The sequence below is a fragment of the Rhopilema esculentum genome, chromosome 15 (assembly GCF_057945365.1).
Source record: "Rhopilema esculentum isolate cy_ngs chromosome 15, ASM5794536v1, whole genome shotgun sequence".
NCBI classification, from domain to species: domain Eukaryota; kingdom Metazoa; phylum Cnidaria; class Scyphozoa; order Rhizostomeae; family Rhizostomatidae; genus Rhopilema; species Rhopilema esculentum.
This window is the reverse complement of record NC_142829.1, coordinates 3,153,409-3,174,671: the sequence shown is the minus strand read 5'-3', so window position 1 is coordinate 3,174,671 and position 21,263 is coordinate 3,153,409. Positions and strand designations below refer to the sequence as shown.

Sequence of the window (21,263 nt, the reverse complement as noted above, 5' to 3'; positions counted from 1 at the left end):
CCTTGACAAGAGACCTGCATACAGAAATTTTAAGATAAGATAAATATTACAAACATGTCAGGATGTTGCATTTGCAAAATGTGCTCCAAAATAATTTTGGCATGTATCCTTTTGGATAAAATAAATTCTTGTTAATTAAAATTAAAACAAGGGTATTTAAAATATTCCTTCTTGCGTGATGAAAAGTTGAATGCATTTCTGATCCTCCTTAGGCAGCTCTACACATTCTCCAAAATCTATGATGAACGAAAACACCTGATAAATGATCAATTAATATCGCTTCAAGGCTACTTCCTATAAACATCTCCTACATGTCCTCTATCGAACATTTCAATGCCCTTATATAAAATTACTTGTGCTTTTGGTTTCAAATCTTGCTATCAGAATCTTTGCAATATATAAAAATGGGGAGCCACACGCTAATGCACAGTCAAGCAACACGACGCCCTTTTTTCAACTCAGATTTCAAAGTTCCCTTTTAAAATTAGAAATCCAAGCAGAGATTTGAGTGATGTGAGTTTGAAATATTGGAAACTTTTAAAATGATAAATCGATATATTGATATTTTCCGTTCCATTCAGAAAGAAACATTTCATAATTAGAGAGATAAAGTCAGTTCATGCCACAAAAAATAGTCGCAATTTATATGTCCATTCAGATAAAATCAGATTCATCTTGAAAATCATCAAATGTTTCCACTTTTACAATTTCTATCTCTAAGTTTGCTTAAGAATTCCAAAAAGCATAGATAAAAATATAAACCATATTTCTTATAAACAGTCTACAAGTTTGTAGCAATCTTCGGCTAAGTAGTGAGAACGATCTAAATTGGGATTTCTTGGTATCCGTTCGCAGCGAACAGAAGGCGTTATGTGCAACATCTAAATTGGAAGGTCTGGGTATATGACAACATCCTTTTCCCATACTCGCTTTACAGATGCTAGAATCTAGGAGGTCATTTTACCCGAAATTCCGCGGCAAAATAGGTTTTGGTTACAATAACACGCTACCTAAATTTCAAGATAAACATTATTTTATTTTCAGGGGGACAAAACCCATGTGCATGGAGAAAAGAAACCCAGTTTAACTGCATGTAGAATGTTGACGAAACTAGTCTTTATGCTAAATATGAAAGCAATCAAAAAATAATCAAGGTCAAAAAAGCTGAAGCTAAAATGATATCTGTTGGAAGACTGAAAGTTCCTGAGGCCCGACGGAAAAGATTATACTACGTACGCCAATGGAGCATACTAAGTACAAGTTTGGAGATTAGCAAATACAAAAAAATTACAAAAACCAATACATGATTGACAAAACGCAAGCAACAATTAAATTCTGAGAATCAAGTCGAAAGTACAATAAAGAAACTTGATAAAATGACGTCATAATTCACAGCCGCACATGCTCGGCTGGATGCCTTCAAATTGCGAAAATCAGAGACCACGCAAATCTGCATCTACTTGAATTTAATCGCTATTTTGATTAATGCCAGGCCTGTAAGGTACAATCTTCACTCTATCTTACCGCAAATATATATTAACAACATTGGAAAGCATACGTGCCATCGAAGTGTTTTACCAGCTCCTTTACACGCGCTTCAAAAGTCCATGACAAATTGAATCTAATAACTCGTATGGCTTCATTTATAACATATGTAATAGATTCTGGGGCTCACATTCTGTGTCATTCATTTTTCTTAAGCTCGGCATTGACTCCATTTTGCTCCTGGCTGTCTTCATTCAACCGAGTCGAGTCCTCTTGCTGCTTATTCACATTCTGCTGTCCGTCTTTTGAAGCAGATAGGCCAAACGAGCTGCTGCGTTTTGTGTCAGCATAATAAAACAACAGCTTTACAACGATAAACCCTGTAAAAATATGAGGAAAAGTTAATGCTTGCTTGATGTAAAATACCGCACAATTCAAACGTTTATGTACCAAATAATTGTACACATAAAGTGACAACTAGTGGCAGTTGTTCTGTATCTTTAATGAGAGAACAGAGGATAACATCGGTCTGTAATTCAGGCCTGTTGACTAGCAATTATTACTGTACATACAATAGTGTAAAGAACAGGAGCCAACTTCTCACTATTTTTTCATCTTTACGGTGATGGTTATACGTTCTACGGATAATTAGTCAGGGGCGGTATTTTTGGAAGATTGGTTGAACTCGAAATCTCATCGATACTCGATAAGCATAGACACTAAGCGATACTCGATAAGTGTCCAAAAATTTTTTGATGCTAGGTAGGAAATACAAATAAAAATACGAATACTAATAAGGATTGTTCACTTACAACAGAGGACAACGAGATGAAACTCTCTGGCTATCAATACACACAATTTTATACTGCATAAAAGTGCATTGGTAATCTAGCTGAGTCATACCTAACAACAAAGACAGTGCAATTCCACCAAACATTGCATATGAAAACGACGATATGATGTACTTGACAAAAAACATCATCGGGATGAACAAAAAGATCTGCCACGCCAGCACAATAATCAGGTTGGAATAACGCTTGGGAAAATTGACAACGTCAGCAGAAAATGCCCCATTCTTGGTATAGTCGTCAAAAATTGCGTCCTACAATGAGATTTTAATTATTTTTCTTAACAGCAGTTTTCTCTGCAGTAACATGTAAACCAGTTTGCAAAAGTACCTAAAAAATGTTAAAATCTTTTGCGCAACCGGCACGCTTTGCAACTGAAGTTCAAAGAACTGGCCTAATATTGAACTGCATGAAAATACAAAACACAGTCAATTTCACAAGACAACTGCCGCTAAGCATGCCGGTTGCGCAAGAGCCTTCAGCCTTTGATTTTACAAGATGAACAGTGTTATTGGTTGGAATGGACAAAGAGAAAACATCCATACTTAGGTTTACATGGAAGCAGAATCAATTTACCTTTCAAAATTTTGGCTAATAAGGGCTGTGACTGTGCAAAGCTGACAATAGCAATATAAAGAAAAAGGAGAAGCGCCCATACTGTGTTACAAATAGGGACCATGCCTACAGGTCCTTCCGTATGCTGGCTTAAAATATAAATAACACTTTCCCAAAAGCTTTTAGTTCGTAAGCTCGTAGCATTGACAAAAAAATATAGAAAGACCGCCTAAGGCGTCGTAGTATGTTGACTGATCATATTGATATTTTCACTAGGATCCGATACTTATGTGACAATAAAACTAACTAAACGTTTTCACAATTTCAAGAAGTACAAAAGATATGATTGCTTTGTAATTAATGTTTGAGGCAGTGAAATTTCTATCCTATAAGATTATTTTAAATCTGTCTCTGGCCCAAATTCAAACCCCTTTCTCTGACCAATAGATACTTTTTACCAATTCATAAATCAGATTTCTAAAAAGTTCGAAAAATAACTAGAACAATTTTCATGTTGCTTCCTTTCAATCTAGCTGTATTTCAGAAAAGAATTAATGCTTTCATAAAATAGAATAATTGAAGCGTTGAAAATAAATTTTGTCAATTGATATTCTATTTACACCCTTCCATTTCAGCTTACTAAGAGAGGCATCCAGTACCAATTAATAAAACTGTAGCATGAAAGAAGAAAAATGTCTTTGTGGGATGCAAAGATTTTTTGGAAAAAGGCAGGTTTGTATGACATGACAGATGAAGCCCTGGATGCCGAGGCGAAATATTAGTATTCGTTTAATTTAATTTGTCTTGGAAAATTTATCTCACAACATTGGATTCTCGTCGCCGTTTTGCTTTGTTTCTGGATTCTATCCTGCGGTTCTTCCATCTCACACTTTGTGTGACATTGCAGGTTAGAATGATTCTGTTAGATTTCTACGTTTTCCAGGAACATCAATAATGCTCAAGGTGGTTGACAGACACTCTGCCGTTATAAAATTGATTGCTCACCTTTTCTTTGTACAGATCCTTGCACCATTGAGATGTTGCTTCTATCGATTCAGTTGGAACATCTTTCATTTCAATTCGCCTGAGCAGGAGTTAGAAAAGTTACAGAAATATATTGACAAATTTTTCCTAAAAGTTAAATTCTTATTAACAAGAAAAGGCAAGTCTATTGTATAAAACATCATAATAAAAGCATTTTCAAACACTATCAAACACACGTTTGAATCTGCTGAAGTTCAAACGAAAAACAAATCTTCAGTCATATAAACATATTCAAGCCTCGTTGTATTGATCATATTGACAGTGATGAGATAAATATCCGATCAACCACTTGTTCTTGAACATCTTCAAATGTTTGAAAATATTTGTTGACGTTTTTAAATTTAGATGTCTGGTCATGTTGACTGACTTTTGCAAAAAGAAACATGATATTGATAACAGATTTATTTGTCCACTTTAAGACGAAAAAAACAGAACTGGTTACCTTAAGTACAGATGAGTCTTGATCTTTCCGCCATTTATCAGAGTTTTTAAGTTAGCCTTTTCAGGATTGGCAAATGCAACTTCAATATCATAGATCGCTGGAACTGAGGGAGATTCAAAGTGAGAAAATACAAAATAAAAAACGTTAACATAAGGTTTTCTGAAGCTGAAAAGGTTATTTCAGGGTTTATAAACATGGGACAAAGTTTGCTTTCGTATGAAAAGTTATTTTGATGATGTATAGGATTTTTTCAACAGCACAGTTGCAACTCTCTGCTTTAGGTTGCTGACATTGGGGGATGAGCCAGGGGCTTTGAAGCGAAGCCCTAACAAAAAAGGTTTTGAAATAGCACGGAGAAGCATAAACATATGGTACTAAGGTACTCTTCATGCGACACTACTCTGATTATAAATACGGAAAAAACATAAGGAAAGCAGCAAATTCTCATAAACAAAATCCTCCTTTCTATCGACCATGATGCAATTTACAGAGAGTCTTAAAATATATACCTGAGTTCTTTAATGCGTGGACAGTGAATGCGAATCCTTTGGGCCTAGGCAGCAAGTGGTGCTTCAAAGGTTGAATTCCCTTCGATATAGCGAATTCTTGGCTTGCCTTTAGTTTCGCTGGGGTCATACGAGTGCCTTCTGCGAAAATTCCTATCTAAAAGAAGAAAATAGTATTTTTGCAAACGGAACTACATCTCAATTCTGCCATCATTACATCACAATAATACTTCCCAACAAAGGCACGAAACAATAAATTTTAAAAAATTATCATCAAAACGCTAAACAAAAGGGCATAATGCCAACATGCACCCAGCTTAGATACATATCTGATATCTAATTTGGGAAGAAAGATAGCAATTAAGATGGAAAATTATGATGTCCTGGAATCAAATATCCTCATCTTGTCTCTTCCAGCTTGAGTCTTTATCTGTTCTACCAGATGAAAATTTAATGCAAGACATTGCCATTATCTTCAATTCAATACTTCTATCCAATTTTTATGAAAATCACCCTCATTATCCTTCACAGCTATACACAACCCAGCTACACACAACAGCATTAAGTTGCAAAAAATACTAGGGGTCGGTTCAGATGCTTCCATTCGCAAAACTAATTTTAAAATGGTGTCAATAGAACGCGGACTTACCAGATATGGAATTGGATACTCATTAAGAGCTTTAAGAGAGTTTTTTATGGTGTTTTCATCCTTTTGCCAGTTCCTCCTCAGAAAAGAAAATTCCAGAAACCACCATGTCCATCCGATTGTAGGAATGTATTTCAAGTCATTCTTCATAAAACATTTTGCAGTCTGTTAAGAAGGATTAGGATTAGACAGGCACCCAAGAAACAAAGGTCAACAAATATGAAACAGTGGCTATGATAAAGATATCCAGGGGTCTTTATATATAAAGGTATAAAGTGACATAAATTCATAAAAAATCCACTGCATTGCTTCTAATGTGAATTTTTCAAACAGTTTACCACTCCCACCTCTGACACACCCTGCCAAGAGTTTCAGACTTCAACATTGACTAGCTTCAGAATATATATTTCAAGAGTTTCAATTTTTCCAAACAATAAGAAGTCTTTGAGCTTATAGATTTATAAAGATCAGACTGTAACTTCAAATAATAGATGTTGGGTAAAAATATATAGATATATTGAGTCTGCTGGAGGTAATTTCATTTGACCAGTCTCAAATCCTCCTTAAAATGGTTAACTATAAAACACCCAGACTAAACTTAAAGCCTTTTCAATTAACAACACACCATATTTCAAACTAAAACTATTAAATTCAAAAGCATACAAATATTTCTGAAAGCTGAAGTTATAGTGCCTGAGATGTTTACAGACAGTAGAAAAAAAGTTAAACTGCAATGCCCTGAGAAAAACAACGACAAACACAAATACATTAATGGAAGCTAAATGTTTGCATACAAGCAAAATATTTACATACCCCTAGTATGCCTTTCCTTTCAGCAATTATGTAACCAACCAACCAATCAATATCACTTCTATGATTTGGCATGAGCATGGCAGATTCATTTCCAATCTGTTCATAATCCTCCTTTTTTCCATAAAATGTAATGTCAATATCTGCCCACCATTCACCAGCAAAAGTCAGCTCTGAATTCAGAAATTGATTTGCTTACTCCAAGTTTGTAAAAAATTCAATATAAACATATGTCGTTTGTCTTGAAAAAATGAGTCTATATAATCTACACAGTTGCCTGATGATTGCATTGAACCAGAAACTTAGAGTAGCAACTCAAATTTTTCCTGTTATTTACAACTAAAGCATTTGTCCAGAGGCTGGAGGGGAGCTATTGTCACCAGAGCGTAGAATTTACCACACCAACTTTTTTTAATGTAGTTTTGGGTGTAGATTACGAATTAAATGTAAATCATGTGTTTGAGGGAGCGTTTCTGAGAAACTGAGGGTCAAACCCCAACAATTGGGAGTAATTGGTCTGTCAGGCACTGATTGCTTGTGGTGATTTTAATGTCACTAATCTTTATCAGAACTTGACAAAATGGGTTGTTGTGAGTTGCCACTATTGACATGTGGAAATGTTTTTGTATTGACATGTGGAGATGTTTGATAATTTTAGAACTGTGATGACTTAATCTTGAATTTTTACATTAAAACAGAAAAAATTACCTTAAATTAAAAAAACCAATTACCTGCTAGGTATAAATATGATATCTTTGATACCAGTCTTCTATATAAACTCTTGTTAAAAGGCCATATAAACAGAATAATAATTTGCACACAGTTGATGATTAGCCCAGATATGAGAAACACAATGAGCATCCAGAAATGAACAACAGGTAATCTTTTGAAAGACTGGAACAGTGACATCATGCCTATTTGGATTCTGAAAGAAAAATCAAATTGTAAGATAACAAATGTAGCTTTTGAACAGCAAGCAATTGCTGTTTAAAGCAATTAGCAGTTTCTTTTTTCAATCAATAATTTTTAAAAATGTGATAAGTTTTTTGTTTCCTTGAGCTCAGGCCGATTATGTTTCTTTTTTGTACTAATACAGACATAAACTTATACCATATTACCAGTAGCCAGCTAGTTATAATCTGGTAATATCCATTTTCCAATTTGAGGCCAATAATAATTTTGATACTAGTAGTTCATTGTCGTTTTATTATCAAAATAATCCAGCAAAAGATACCCATTAGGTTTTCTGGTTGGTTAGACACGACAGAAGGGTTTTGAAAGAGGAGGAAAGAATGTATTTTTTATCATATTCAGTCCTTTTCGTGAGCAAAATTACGCATGTGGCAAATCGCAGATGTAAAAAAATTAACATGTGCAATCGCACTTGTAAGAAAATTTGAAGTGCCAACCTGATAAAATTGGTAAAAGGAGCAAGAAAGGTAAAAGCCACTCGAAAACGTGCAAGAGCAAAACTCAATTCAATCAATACATAACAGATTACAGTTCCTCATCAGAAATACTCAAGCAATTGTCAGATTATAAAACATATCAGAATTATATTGCTTCAAGGGACAATTACGTTTTGACAGGAAATCAGTTATTACACTTAACATGCTAATGGCGACTTAGCTGAAAGACGAGACGCTAAGTTGAAAGGAGCATTCAATCAAAAGCCAAACATCACTTCCAAAAATTGGAAAAATCATATTGCTAATCAAGTAACAAGGGAAAAGGATAAAAAAAATCATGAGGCCATGGGAATTTGATGTTAACAGAAAACTGCAAAAACATATGTTTGCGTGTGTGATGAAAAGCACGCACAATTTAACTTGCATGTGTGCAGGCGTGTGCGGGTGCGATCGCACACGCTTAACAAAAAGGACTGATATTGATGTTGAGTAGATATCTAGAGTGTACATATAATGGATCAATAGCATGCACATAACATCCCTGGTTAGCAGAATCTATATCACCAAAAATGGTAATAAACCTCACAACACAGCTTCATCAACTAAACAGCTAAGGTGTTTCTTCAAGGTAGCAAATAGAAACTACACCACTTGCTCATCTAAACTTAAGTGCACAGAATCAAGCTAATTAAGCCTCTGGTATGCATATTACACGTCAAGCAAACAGTATACATTTTTCATGTTCCTAGCTAACAGTATTTCAAGCTAACAGTATCTTTCAAAAAAATTTCCTCCTGATACTTTCTGGTCCTTTGAATTGCTTTAAAACAGTTCCTGAGAAAAATATAGGGGCTACAATAACTTAGCTTTAACTGTTTGGGTTGTTTCAAGTAACTAGGCTTAAACTAGGCCCTACTTACTGCCGTAATTTTTTTAAATATTTGGGTACTGTCATAATAAGCATAAGCTTCTCAGTCTCCTAAAACTACCTTCAGATGGTAGGTAGAAACAAATACAAAAAAGAAAAACCAAGATTTGACCAGGTTCATTTTTAGAAGACAAATGGCGAAGAAGTCTCCAAATCCATTAAACTTCTCCATTAAAAATCATGTATTCTGCAAGTCCATAAAAAATTCTGTATTCTGTGTATCATTTTTGAGAAAATCCATGCCGGCAAGTGTGGAGAATTCCGAGCTCCTGTCAAGAAATTGCCAGAATTCTGTAATCCATAACAAAATTTTCTTTCTGCAAAATGCAAAATTTGAGTGACCCCCAAAAAGAACCAGGGGTACAGGAGGGTATAGCATATGCATTCTTACTTTTAGGAACAGAGGTAAATTACCTATTATGCTGCTCGCCTTAGTATCCCTTAATTGCCTACATGGATCACCCTTTTTGGAATGCTTCCCACGTCTATGGGTGGTATATCTGGACTAGAGTCGGCTCGACGTTGTTGTAATTTATACGGTGGTGAAACTGCAGTCAGTTCATGCCTGCGAACAAAGTCCATCAGCTAGTTGCTATTAGTGTGAATTAGTTTTGGAGAGGATTGACTTAGAAAAAACAAAAACTAAATAATTATTAAAATATTTTTGCATTTCATCAATATGTCAAGGATTTTACCAATTAGGAAATCGAAATGAAGGCCGGGTGCTACCTAAATTTACCGGCATATTTTAAGCACCCAAAGGGGCCTAATTAAGCCATCAGTTTCAAATAATCTAAAACAGGCCAAAGTGAACTTGGACGTTTTAAGGGCTTTCATCACCTCTTTATCAGAAAAACTATATGAGGTATAAAAATGGCTTACCCGGTATTAATAAGAAATTGTTGCAATTTAGATCACACGAACAGTGCCAACACCTCATTCATGTTGTCATGTGCGGAGCAGAACATATTGGTGTTGCTGTGGTTGTTAGAATAACAAAGAAACGAAAGAGTACCTAAGTGTGACGTCATAAAGATCTTTTTTTGAGGAACAGTATAAAATATACAATGACGCAAAATCAGTTAGATTTAAGTTAAATGAAATTTTTCAAGTTTGCTAAAAAGATTCCTGTAACTCTGGCCTGGTTCATGAAGATATGAACCAAGACAAAATACAGTGAATTGATGGAATAAGTGCCTGTGCTAATGTGGCGATATCGCAGTCAATTTGCAACAAACTCGACCGATTTTGCATATCTATAGATATTCCATATTGCTCCTCAGGGTTTAAATTGTAAATAAAAATAAATTTTCACGACTTCATCACTTTGGAGTTCTATTAGGGCAAGAGAAAGAGGGGTGGGGTGGGTAAGAAAACTCTGCTGTCTCGAATGTCCTTTCAAATCAACCACCATCATAGAAAAAATTTCTGTTAGTAATGACGAGCAGTAACGATGAGGCTAAGTTAGACTAGTCTACAAAGAAAGTTCCATTGCCTGGCACTTTCAAACTTTTATCAAATAGTGCAAATCTGAGGTTTTTTAATATCTTGCTTTCAATTTAACAAGGTATCAAAATGTAACTTAAAACTGAGAAATTCTGTAGCTGAAACTCTTTCTGATATTTCGGAACAAATTTACGTTTCGTATAGTGTAATTCTCAGGCCTCATAATGTCACTTCCATTTGAACAAAAAAAGCAGCCTTCTAAAGTCAAAGGTTTTCAAGCAAACTTGAAAGAACAGACAGCATTTCTTTCAAAGGGGCATTCACTCTTGCAAATAGAGCACGAGATTTTTTCTAAAACAAAAGGATTGTGGGGGATTTTCACAAATAGTGTACGAGAATTTCTTAGAGTAATTTGTCCCTGGATTTCTTCAGACTTCCCTTTAAGCCTAATAGAGATATTGCCGAATGTGGATCGATTGATTTTTATGTTTGATTTTTGTACAATTATTTTTAATTTGATCTTTTTCATCGATGAACCAAAATTGTTCAGTAAAAACCAAGTTATGTTTGCTGAAATCTTTTTTGTGACTAAGAACACTTTGATTGATCTGTCGTTAGTTAGAACATTAATAAAGAATGTTTTATAAATCAAATCTCGTTGGCGGTTAGAAAAATAACCAGAACTTTTCACTAAATCTATCATTCGATTGCTCTACAAAGTGTACGCAAGACTGACACACAACTGATTTTGTCCTAAGCTCTATTTTCATCATCCGAGAATTGATAATTTGATAAAATGATAAATTGATAATTGATGATTTTTCTAGATTTTATAATTTGATTAAAATGTATTATATGATAAGATATGAGTTTAAGTTAGTAGCGTTTTGTGATTACCAAACATTTAACATATAAGAAAAAGTTTGCATAAACAATGGGGCTCGAAATTGCTAAAGTTTAAAACCAAAAAACAATGATACCCAATCTCAAACTTTTACTGAAGCAAACAATTTGATTTTTTCTCACATTGTATAAATCCCATAGTAATCAAACTTACAGTAAGAAAACAGAAAATCATATTTCTATATTCCACAGTCCTATGTCTCCTGCGCCTATATTCAAACTGAAAACTTCTAAGAAAAAGGTTTAGCAAAATTTGTAGTTTATTACTATGGATGAAAAAACTTTGACTAAAATCTTCTGCAGTGGATTCTTTTTGATCGGGTATCTTTGCTACTCCTTACGTCCATCGATGAACGCAGAGCTAAGGATAATAGAAGACCTTACAACCGATGCCATCAATACATGAAATGAATTTTATAAAAACCTGTAACGAGAAAATGTTGAACTATTTTGGATATCAACGTAAACGTTTCTCCAACAGACAAACCTACTCATCAAAATTGCGTTTATGGGACAATTTTAAAACACTTTTCACAAAAACATTGTTGCTATGAATTTTGTGAAGTTTACTTCTTGTACAATGCCTTATGTTCTTTCAAACTCGTGGTGAAACATAAATTAAATTTGCTATAACAATAGTTTTTACTGTCGATTCAATGAATAATCTAAAAGATTTGTACGTATTGCAAATATCTACTAAGTTAGATGTTATTCATTTTTAATAAATACTAGAGAGATTAGTTTTCGAATTGGATTTTGTCGTATATGAAAAAACTGCTGGCTGGCGGTGATATATGGCTTAGATCAATGGAACAGAACAGGTGTATTTTAAAATCACTTTATAATAAAAAGAGCAACCATGGTTTCAAAACACATTTTTGAGTCGATCAGCAAAAGACTTTGATGAATTGCAGCTGTTCTGAGAAGAGCAAATAGAAGTGCAACAAGTTGATATTGCCTAAAGCTCCATTTGATTATGCGATAAGAAATCAATTACAAAGAGATAAGCTTTTAGAACCTCTATCAAACAAGGATTAGTCAATCAAAAACGGCATAAAATGTTTGTGATAAGAGTGAGTCAAACTGGAAATAAAATACGGATAAAGTAAATTAAAGTAAGTTTTAATTGGACTGACACCAGCATTATTTGCATTTGCTAAGCAATGAAGCATTTTCTCTTGCTGACTTCCTCCGACACTTGTCAATAAGTCATCCGAAGTGAATTCATTAAGCAACGAAACTAATTTTGAAGGAAAACTTTGTAAAGAAGGATATTCACAACAGAAACCGATTCGATGTATGGTCGCATAAGTCCTTGAAACTCAAAGGTGCTAAATCCGTAAAATATTGACAAAATCAAAAAGGCAAAAATCTTCAATCAGATCTAGACGATTGCAAACATTTAGAACAAACGTAAAACTAATAAAAACTCTGTGAGCCAACTCCCACCAAGTAAAAAATTTTCACCACGCTCCAATGCCCTTTGCTAAATTTCTCTTTCTGCCGTAGGGGGTCCAATTAAAGTCTTAACAAATAGAGTTACTAGAAATACATACTAGAATCAACAAACGGTAAAGGCGATTCTTACTTTTGGAAAACAGGCGTGCGATACCCTCACACTTACAGGGCCGGTTGCCTCTCATGATAAGTCTTATCAAGACTTTCAGCTAATATGTTATTTCTTGTGGTGCACCCCACATCTCAGTGGCGGAAATTGCGGGGGTTTGAGGGGGGGCAACCGCTCCCCCAGGTTTTGCTAAATTTTCGGTTTTGTCGGTAAAATTATGTCATTTTTCGGCTAATTTGCTTGCTTTTGTGGACATTGCCCCCCCCCATTAGAAAAATAAATTACTACCCCTCTAAGATTTTAGAAAATGTGACATAACATCTTTCAAATCGTTCCCTCTCGGTCACCAAATGGTTTCTTTATCTTCCTCCACCCGTGCCATAGACGTAAGAGACAAAAGAGGTGGAGGGGAGGGGTGGGTGGGTGCGGCCCCCAGTCAGACAAAATTTTTCGAATTTCAGGAGCATCCGGGCAATTTTATCTCAATGGAGCAGGAAGATCCGGGCAAGACCCATACCAAGCTCTAAACGTTTGGCATCCGCTGCACCCACGCCCCACGTATACTTCTGTTACTCCATGTTTCTCTTTTTACCACAAGGGGCGTATGCATGTCCTGGAAAAAATAATAACCCACCGGCAGCAATGCCCAATGGCGTTTGGAAAAGGGGATAACAATGATGTTTTATACATATTGCGATAAATCATCTAAAAATGACGTTATAATCTAATAGATCTGCCTACCAATTACCATCCCATAAAGATCGGTCCAAACCCATCAATTTCTTTACGTTTTTGGACAAACATCGAGCACCATGTGGTTGTAAGGTTAGGGGCTCATACCCTCTTTAATCTTGAATGTGAAATTGAGTAGCACTTTTGAGGCTCATTCAGACCTATGCATGCATACACATGCATATGATTAAAACCTCTTGGTTAGAGGCAGTTTAACATTTGTCTAGTTTGGACGGCATGACGTGACTTTGATAAGTCCCTTATAGTAGCAGTAGTTATCCGTTTTATAAAGAAACTTGAATCAGCACTGAGTAACTCAAAGTTTCTAAATTTTGCATCCAAACTTTGGCTTTTTATTACTAAAAGTTTCTTAGTTGGTTTCTTATTTTTTGGACCTAAAAGCGCCTTGTTGTTTTAAAGTTGAATATTTTTGGAAGAATATTAATGCAGATCAACACCAAAAAGGATCGATGCACATCAAAATCCAAAGTATGCTATCTTTTCCAACGAAAAATAGAAGTTTACAGAAGCTAAAGGCAAAAAAATTAGTTACAATTATCTGAAGTAAAATCATCCCAACACTATCAGTATAATTAAGAGTTATATAATCCTCGGAGCCGTTTCTTATTTGAACATGGTACTCATCATCGACTCTTGTTTGCGAATTGAACTTTTACAGTTTCTTTCTTTTTATAGAGCCAAATACTAAAGTTCCTTAAATTTTGGCCTCCCTTGTATTATTTTCTTCCAAACAGGCTTCTTGTAATAAAATACCTTTTATTCAACGTTGTCGAATTTACCTTGAATTAAAATTATGAGCAGCCCTAGAGCTTAGATTTTCATCGAAAAGAAATCATTAGCCTTTAAAGCTGTTTAAGAGTGGCGGGCATAGCAACCTACGAAAAGGCTCGTTGAACAAGCCAAAGGGCGGCGTTTAAAAGAGCAGGGCCTCAAAAGAGGACTTAACGTAAACCAATTGGCTTCAAAATCTCTAGAAAATGCTTGTGAAACACCTGTTCATAATTTTTTAAATAGCCAGTACCCATACAATAAATTTTGGAGGATGGTGAAATGTGAGGATGTATTGGAAATGATGAAATTTAAAAAAAAGCTGCCATGGAACTTCATTTGTTGAAACAGACCCTCCTTCTATCGTAGTATCCTAAACCAAAAGTTCGGTTGAAGAAGGCAAACATTTATAAGCGATTTTTTTCTTTGTATCATCGCAATTTTCCTTAAAACTATAAATGGGAACCCAACTAAATGTTCTAATTGTATTTCATGATCAACTTGAAAGAACGAAAATGTTAAAAAATTGCTGTAAAAAGGTTGTCGACACGTGCATCTGGTTTCCTACTTTGTAAGTATCTACTACAGCCTTTCAGGTACTCCAAGAAAGAGTACTATAGTCTCCTTTTTATTCTAACTTCGGGCTTATAACTAAACCATTTTTGGCGGGGTTATTAGAAAGGCGGGGTTATTGGATAGGTGGGAAAATAGGAGGGATTAATTCATTAGAGAAGAATCAGTAACAGGAAGAGAAAAATCAGTAACAGGCAGGATTACTTAAGAGGCAGGATTATTTGAGAGATGGGATTAACAAATGGTTGCAAAAAATGGGGCTTGAGTTTTCTAGACAAGTATAAATAAAAAAATATTTATTTTTCAAGACTTCAATTTTAAATTTAGGAACGGCATATCATGAAAACACGAAGGGGATTGAATTTCAGGTCACATATTAATGAATCTTCAGCAAATGTTACTTTCGTTTCTGCACCATCAGGAGACATGTTAGCGTGGGAATTACGGACAATTACGCCCACACGTACACGTGAGATTACTGGAAAAACGGGATGATAAGTGGGAAGATCTGTAATACAGAAGAGAATACCATATTTTCAATGAGTCTGTCACAGCAAGTCTAGTTCTAGAAAGTTTCTCTGTCATTTTTCAACTGCTCATTCTACATACGGAGAGCTATTACATCACTTTTTTCAGGTGAGCCATTTTAGGTTGGTCCTAGTTGAAAAATTTTGTAAATAATTTCCATGACATCATCACCATTTCATGTGAGAAATACTGCAAAGTGTCATTTAAGAAAGGCTTTACACTTATAAGCTATTCAGGTATGGACATAGAAACCGTCGTATACAGGGGCACAGTGGGCACGCGCCCCCATAAAGAGTTGAGGTGCCATTTCGCAGCCTGCAGGGACGTACTTTTTCTACCTACAAGTGCATCTACTTTGTGTTACATTCTGTTGGCTCAAGACACAGAGCTCAGTAAACATGGTGGTTACAGGATCGAGAAACAAAAAAGGAAAGGAAGATTTTTTTATTGAAGATTTTGATTAGATTTAACTTTTTATAATCAACGAGGGTTGCCATTCGGCATAGCGTACTTTGAATAGCCTGCGTGCAGCCTCTACTGTTAATGCGGAGGAAGACGGAGGTGAGGAGGATCTCCCCAGCGCAAATCAGTGAAATCTCCCCAGTAGATTTGCGCTCTTTCCTCCTCCCCTCCATCCAACAATAGAGGCTGCACGCAGGCTAATTTTCAAGGGAACCTCCGCAGGCTAAAAGCAAGATTGATCAAGTATAACTCAATTGCAATTTTTATTAAAATGACAAGAATAATATATTGCTGGTATCTGTTGAACTGTGCCTTTTCAAATTTGTTTGTTCTTCATTATTCGATACCTTAAAGAACGTACTTGCAATACCCTTCATCTCCGATCTTTTATAAATTTTTTTAAATTTTTAGCCTTTCACTTTAGTATCAAATATAATTTCATTATTTTTGTCGATAGCTACAACAGGATGCAAATTTATAAGAAACTTATCTCTCGCTCTTAAATGAGATTCTTAAAAAAAATTATTCGGTGCAAATGTCAGTGTTTGTGCACAAGGATAATACAAAAATAAACTTCCGTTTTTAAAATGTCCATTTCGACATTAACCATCTATCAATATTTGTTGACTTGACTCTGCACCTGTTGTTGTAATCGAAAACTCTACTTCCTTCAGATCTATTCATTGCTAAATCGAATGCTAAACAAATGGAAATAAAACCAATAACTTTGCAATTGCAATTGAAAAAATGCATTCTCGGTAAAATCTTGTATAGTTGAAATAATGAAAAAAGGCCGACACAACCAAGGTGAAGGGTGTAAATCGGTAAATGTAAAAGGGATCAAGTTAACTGCAGGTGTAAGGACTCGATAATGACAATGTATAGACAGCAGAAAATTTCCTTTCAAGGGAAACTTCAGCACAGTTTGTTGAGTTACAGTACTGAAGTCAAATTTTGTCTCTTCCAAAAACTTTACGACTTGCTTATTGTCGAAAGCGCTTCGCAAATAATAAGGCAAGAACTTAGTGATAAGAACATATTTTATCATTCGCATATCCTTCTGGCAAATTCTTTTAACGTTTTGATACACCTCTATTTTATGGCGATCAATTCTTTCCAAATGACTTGAACACAAATTTGCGTGAATTGAATGTGCGCTTTATCCATGAAACTGGTCGATTTGACAAAAAGGGAATTTTTTGCTCCAGTCACATGCTCTGGTGCCAGCATGACCGCTGGGTGGCATTTAAGTAAAAGTGTGTAGTTGTAGTTTTCCTATGTATATGCCATTCGATAGGCACAGTCTTTTAATGCCCATGGTGTCGCCATTGCAATGTTGTAAACTAATTGTAGAAAGAAAAATCATTAACATGCATTCTAAAGTTTTAAAAAGCATAGAATTCTTTTTGTAAAGCTGGAGAGTTCGAGTCTCAAAAGCTCCATTTTCGTGAGGCCCTGCGAGTAATCTGTCCAACAGGCAGTTTAAACTGGAAGCAGTAGAGTAGCTGCAAATGGTTCTTTTTTGAAATTAATAATTTGAGATATCTGAAACTAATGGGCACTGATGGATGAATTTCACAAGCAGTTTTGATTTATCTTTTTGCGAGGAATGCAAGATTTGAACAATGAAAACATTTAAGTCAAATCGAGGTTAACATTCACAGTAGGTGAGTCAGCTAAAATTATATGAAAACTCACCATATGCACTTTTATGAATCTACAGCATTGCATATGTAATTTTGTCATAATTTTGCAAATTGGTCAAACAGAATAAATCCTTTTACTTCTCGATTCTTTAAAATGATTCATAGAAAATTTTGAACGTCAAGAAATTGAGAGGAAGCGTGTCCCGTATTATTCAAAATGTGATTCTATAGATAAGCGTTAGTTCTTTCATTGAACAGCTAAGGATAAAGGAAATGTCAAATTATAAGAGAACTTCAATTCTCCAGGCATAAAAGTTTTGAAAGGAAAGCATTTTGCTCTTAAGATTTTTTCGTAAATCTAAAAGAAAAGTAAAAATTCAAAAAGGTTTTTTGTTTGCATCTTCAAAAGTCTTCAGAAAGTACAAAATCCTAATTTACCGACGTCGATACAACGGCAGTTCTGGATAATTGACACCTGTTTTTAGGCAGAAACGACAATCGCGTAATCGGCAAACAATGACCTTCAGTTTTTGATTTTATTTGCAAAGGTACACTGGTTTTTATCGAATATGAAAGAATACGAGAATTTGATTAACAAAACTGCACCTGCGTGACTATCCACGCAATGAGCTGCAGATTTATCTTGCTTTAAAGTCAAACACAACCAGACGATGTCCTGTTTACGGCAGAGGGGGGCTTGTGTCAAACAAACAAACAGAGGCGGAGCACCTAGACGTCATGGCGGGTACACGTAATTAAGACCAGTATATGGAAAGAAATTTGAGTGTTACAACCAAACCCCAACTTTTTTCAAAATAAGGTTTCCAGTAATCAAGGTTGTTGTCCAGACGAAAGAATGACAATATTTGGGGATTCCTTTAGTGCCAACTGATTGCAGTTGATCTCTAGGGTGTGACTTGGAGCTTGTAGCTTTTAACCCAAAATTTTGTCACAATTTGCAATTTGTGATATATTCATTGTTGGTAGATTTGTTTGTGATAAAAAGTTGATTTCGATGAAGGCTATGAAACTAACAACAGAATCGATCAATCTTTAAAATAAATCAAAGCTTGAAATGTTGTTTTATATAGGGTATTCAGAGATTCTATCGATTGCTAACTAATTAGCTGAAATGAAGCTTTTTGGCAGGCACAGGGAATTTGAGTTTGTGTGTCACCGTGTCATCTTTGAGAGGGTTTTTTCCCACTTCCTAGAAGGAACCGCGAAAGCAAAAGGGTGCTGAGGCGGCCTAGCCCACTCAAATTATATTCAACATGTACTTGAAACCATACAGAAAACTGCCTTGCTCTCTATTACTTTTAAGCATCCCGAATCCGTAATAAGCTCGCAGTCCTTTCTTCCATATCCTAGGTAGCAGATAGATACCCCCGTTCAAAGAAATGGTTTTGTCATTGCTATCTTTCTGTTATCTTATGTTCTCCAATTTATTTTTAGAAAATCTCGAAAACAGCTGATTGATTTGAACGCCTGGGAAATCAGGGTTCAAATCGAGGTAATCAAGAAAACGAGGTTTCCCCAAGAGTATTTAAATTTTTCGCTCTGTACACATGTAGTAAAGTTGGTAAGCAAGACCTGGAAGCTGAAAGAAGAAAATGAATTCACGAGAAGAAGAAGAGGGATTGTTAATGGCAAAGCTTGATGTTGTAAAGGATATAAGGTCAGTTGGAAATTATTATTATTTTTGATTTACAGAACGAATTCGTGCTAATTTGCAGGTATAATATCTAGGGTCACAAATAGGTTTTCGAAATAACTGTAAATATTTTGGTTATATTTTATAAAACGTTATCCTTCAGATCGAAAACAATAAAGCTTGAAAAGCTCAAGGCAAAAATAATGCAGCAGCTGCAGTCATTCAAAGTTGAGGACGAACACCTTCGGGATTATAAAGCAGAAATTGAGCATCTGAGAAGAGAAAAGATGATGCACGTGGAATCACTAAGACTTATCGAAAGAAATCTAGCTGTGGTAAGACGCGAGACAGTATATCTTTATCATTTTCTTGTATCAACTTCAGTTGGTTTAATCATGCCAGATAACCTGGTGCTTTGATATATATAGTCGTTAGCAAAGCAGCTTTTTTACTATTGACATAAAATGATTATCTCTACATTTTGTGTTACACTCTTTTTTAATAAGAAACAGTAAATTTAAGTTCAGGCTGACTGTTCTTAATTTTTTCTTAAATTAATAGGGTGTAAGCAGTGTGATAGCTAGCTTTTTTGCCCTAGTGAGGTATTACCAAAAAAAGTTAATGGGACAACCTTCATTTGCCCGTCAAGCTTAAACACCCACAAATGGCTGAAAATCCTCGGTTTTGAGATAAAATATTGTTCAAAATTGCATTTTACAGTAGCTCAGCTTCAGCTTGTTCTTAATTTGTTCTCAACTTTTGACCAACTTTGAGGCTTGTGTTCTTATAAAATTGTTTTTACAAAAAGAGAGTGTATGTTGTGATGATTGTTTCACCACAAATCAAAGACCAATTTTTAAAGTTTTTTTGTATAGCCCCATTCATTGAAGATTTCTGCATTGCATTTGGCTTCTGTCTTTGTGTTCAATTTTATGACTACCATTTTAGATAAACTACTTGAAAAACTTTTCCTATAATGGAAAGCTTAAGATATTGCACTTGATCTAGATCTGAGTTTGTCTGTTTTTGAAGAATCAAATTAGTTAATTTCAACAAAAGCGAACATCTAAAGAAGGTATCAATAATGAACTATTATATACACCAATAAAATAGGAATTTAAAGATGACTATAAAAACAGTGTAAGAGATGTAAAGCATTGCTTATTAAATCTTCCAACCTGAAATTTTGTGCAGATGGAAAAAACTGTACTGCAAGCAAATCAAGAAAGAGGTAGGCTCCGGGAAAGAACATATCTCTTGTTTGAGGAGTACAATCCATTGAAAAATGACATTGATGCACACAGAATGCAAATTGGATTGACAAAATTGAAAGATATTCCGGAAAAAGACCTTATTCAGGCTGACAGGTAAGTTTTTGTTAAGTAGTTTTTTAAATCGCATTTTTTGTTAAGAAGCTTTCTCTTAAGAAGCTTCTTCTAGATGTTTTTAGAAAGCTCAGCAAAGTTCTTCTCAAGCTCGCTAAGGCTTTTTTGGTTAGGTAGAGTGTTGTGTTTATAGTTGTTGTTTGCAGTTGTTGTTTGCAGTTTTTGACAAATATTATCAACAGATAAATACAAGTTCAAAATATAAGTTCAAAATACAAGCTTAAAACATGATTTCTAAGGTAACAGTTTTGCAAAATTGTACTGAATGCTGAAAAGGCTAGTTTGCTGCATCTTGCAAATTTATTGCACTGTGCATTGATCAATTATGCAGACATTGTAGTTTGGAAATATCTGTAATTGCTCCTTTATTTTTTTCCAGCTCTTGCAAATCTAATTTTTGTCAGCCCTCACAATCGGTTGGTGAAGCATCATCTCATGAAGGTTACAGCTCAGATATATGCTCATACTATCATCCAAATTTACCTCCAACATTCATACCTCCAAATCAACTGACGAAATTGCACATAACTCGAGCACCAAGACGACAGCAACGGCCCCCAATGAAATCATGCACGTCTTGTCAAGAACTGATACATAGAAATGCTCCTGTCTGTCCGATGTGTAAAGCAAAAAGCAAATCAAGGAATCCAAAGAATCAAAAACGGAAACTTGATGAATGAATTAATCTCGCTGATGTATAATTTGTTGTATATAGTTCGCTGTATATAGTTATCATATTTGTGGCATATTAGTGCTCATGTTTTTTCAAACTTCTCTGGTGTTTCTGTATCGGATGATACTTTACTCCCTTTGTTTTTACGTCAGTTAATTCCCAAGTTACTGATAAACATACACCCTTGTTTATGTTTTACTTGGATTTGTTATGTAACCCTCTACGGTACCCG

General features: G+C 35.1%; 2 protein-coding genes across 3 annotated transcripts; one reads left to right on the top strand and one right to left on the bottom strand.

The window, feature by feature from the left end:
* Positions 1-84: 84 nt before the first annotated feature.
* Positions 85-9,672, bottom strand: LOC135685797 (uncharacterized). Of its 2 annotated transcripts, XM_065201867.2 has the most exons (10): positions 9,556-9,672; positions 7,068-7,261; positions 6,340-6,509; positions 5,530-5,691; positions 4,884-5,037; positions 4,375-4,477; positions 3,894-3,972; positions 2,389-2,587; positions 1,676-1,865; positions 85-236 (listed from the first exon to the last, which is right to left on the bottom strand). In XM_065201867.2, the coding sequence occupies exons 2-9, from the start codon at positions 7,246-7,248 to the stop codon at positions 1,684-1,686; spliced, it is 1,230 nt and encodes a 409-aa protein (XP_065057939.2). In that variant the 5' UTR covers positions 7,249-7,261; positions 9,556-9,672; the 3' UTR covers positions 85-236; positions 1,676-1,683. The 2 variants fall into 2 exon arrangements, with proteins under 2 accessions (XP_065057939.2, XP_065057938.2); XM_065201866.2 differs by lacking the exon at positions 85-236 and having other exon boundaries at positions 370-1,865.
* Positions 9,673-18,825: 9,153 nt separating this feature from the next.
* Positions 18,826-21,116, top strand: LOC135685338 (zinc finger C4H2 domain-containing protein). Its single transcript, XM_065201253.2, has 4 exons — positions 18,826-18,997; positions 19,137-19,308; positions 20,168-20,340; positions 20,738-21,116. The coding sequence occupies exons 1-4, from the start codon at positions 18,933-18,935 to the stop codon at positions 21,036-21,038; spliced, it is 711 nt and encodes a 236-aa protein (XP_065057325.2). The 5' UTR covers positions 18,826-18,932; the 3' UTR covers positions 21,039-21,116.
* Positions 21,117-21,263: the final 147 nt, after the last annotated feature.

What these genes read in the sequence shown, in the direction of transcription:
- LOC135685797 (XM_065201867.2), bottom strand. Translation starts at nt 7,248, where the DNA reads ATGATGTCACTGTTCCAGTCTTTCAAAAGATTACCTGTTGTTCATTTC. An exon ending in AAAGGAAAGGCATACTAGGG is followed by an intron (nt 5,692 to 6,339) that starts GTATGTAAATAT and finishes CCTTCTTAACAG; the next exon opens with ACTGCAAAATGTTTTATGAA. An exon ending in AGTATCCAATTCCATATCTG is followed by an intron (nt 5,038 to 5,529) that starts GTAAGTCCGCGT and finishes TTCTTCTTTTAG; the next exon opens with ATAGGAATTTTCGCAGAAGG.
- LOC135685338 (XM_065201253.2), top strand. Translation starts at nt 18,933, where the DNA reads ATGAATTCACGAGAAGAAGAAGAGGGATTGTTAATGGCAAAGCTTGAT. An exon ending in TCGAAAGAAATCTAGCTGTG is followed by an intron (nt 19,309 to 20,167) that starts GTAAGACGCGAG and finishes AATTTTGTGCAG; the next exon opens with ATGGAAAAAACTGTACTGCA. An exon ending in GACCTTATTCAGGCTGACAG is followed by an intron (nt 20,341 to 20,737) that starts GTAAGTTTTTGT and finishes ATTTTTTTCCAG; the next exon opens with CTCTTGCAAATCTAATTTTT.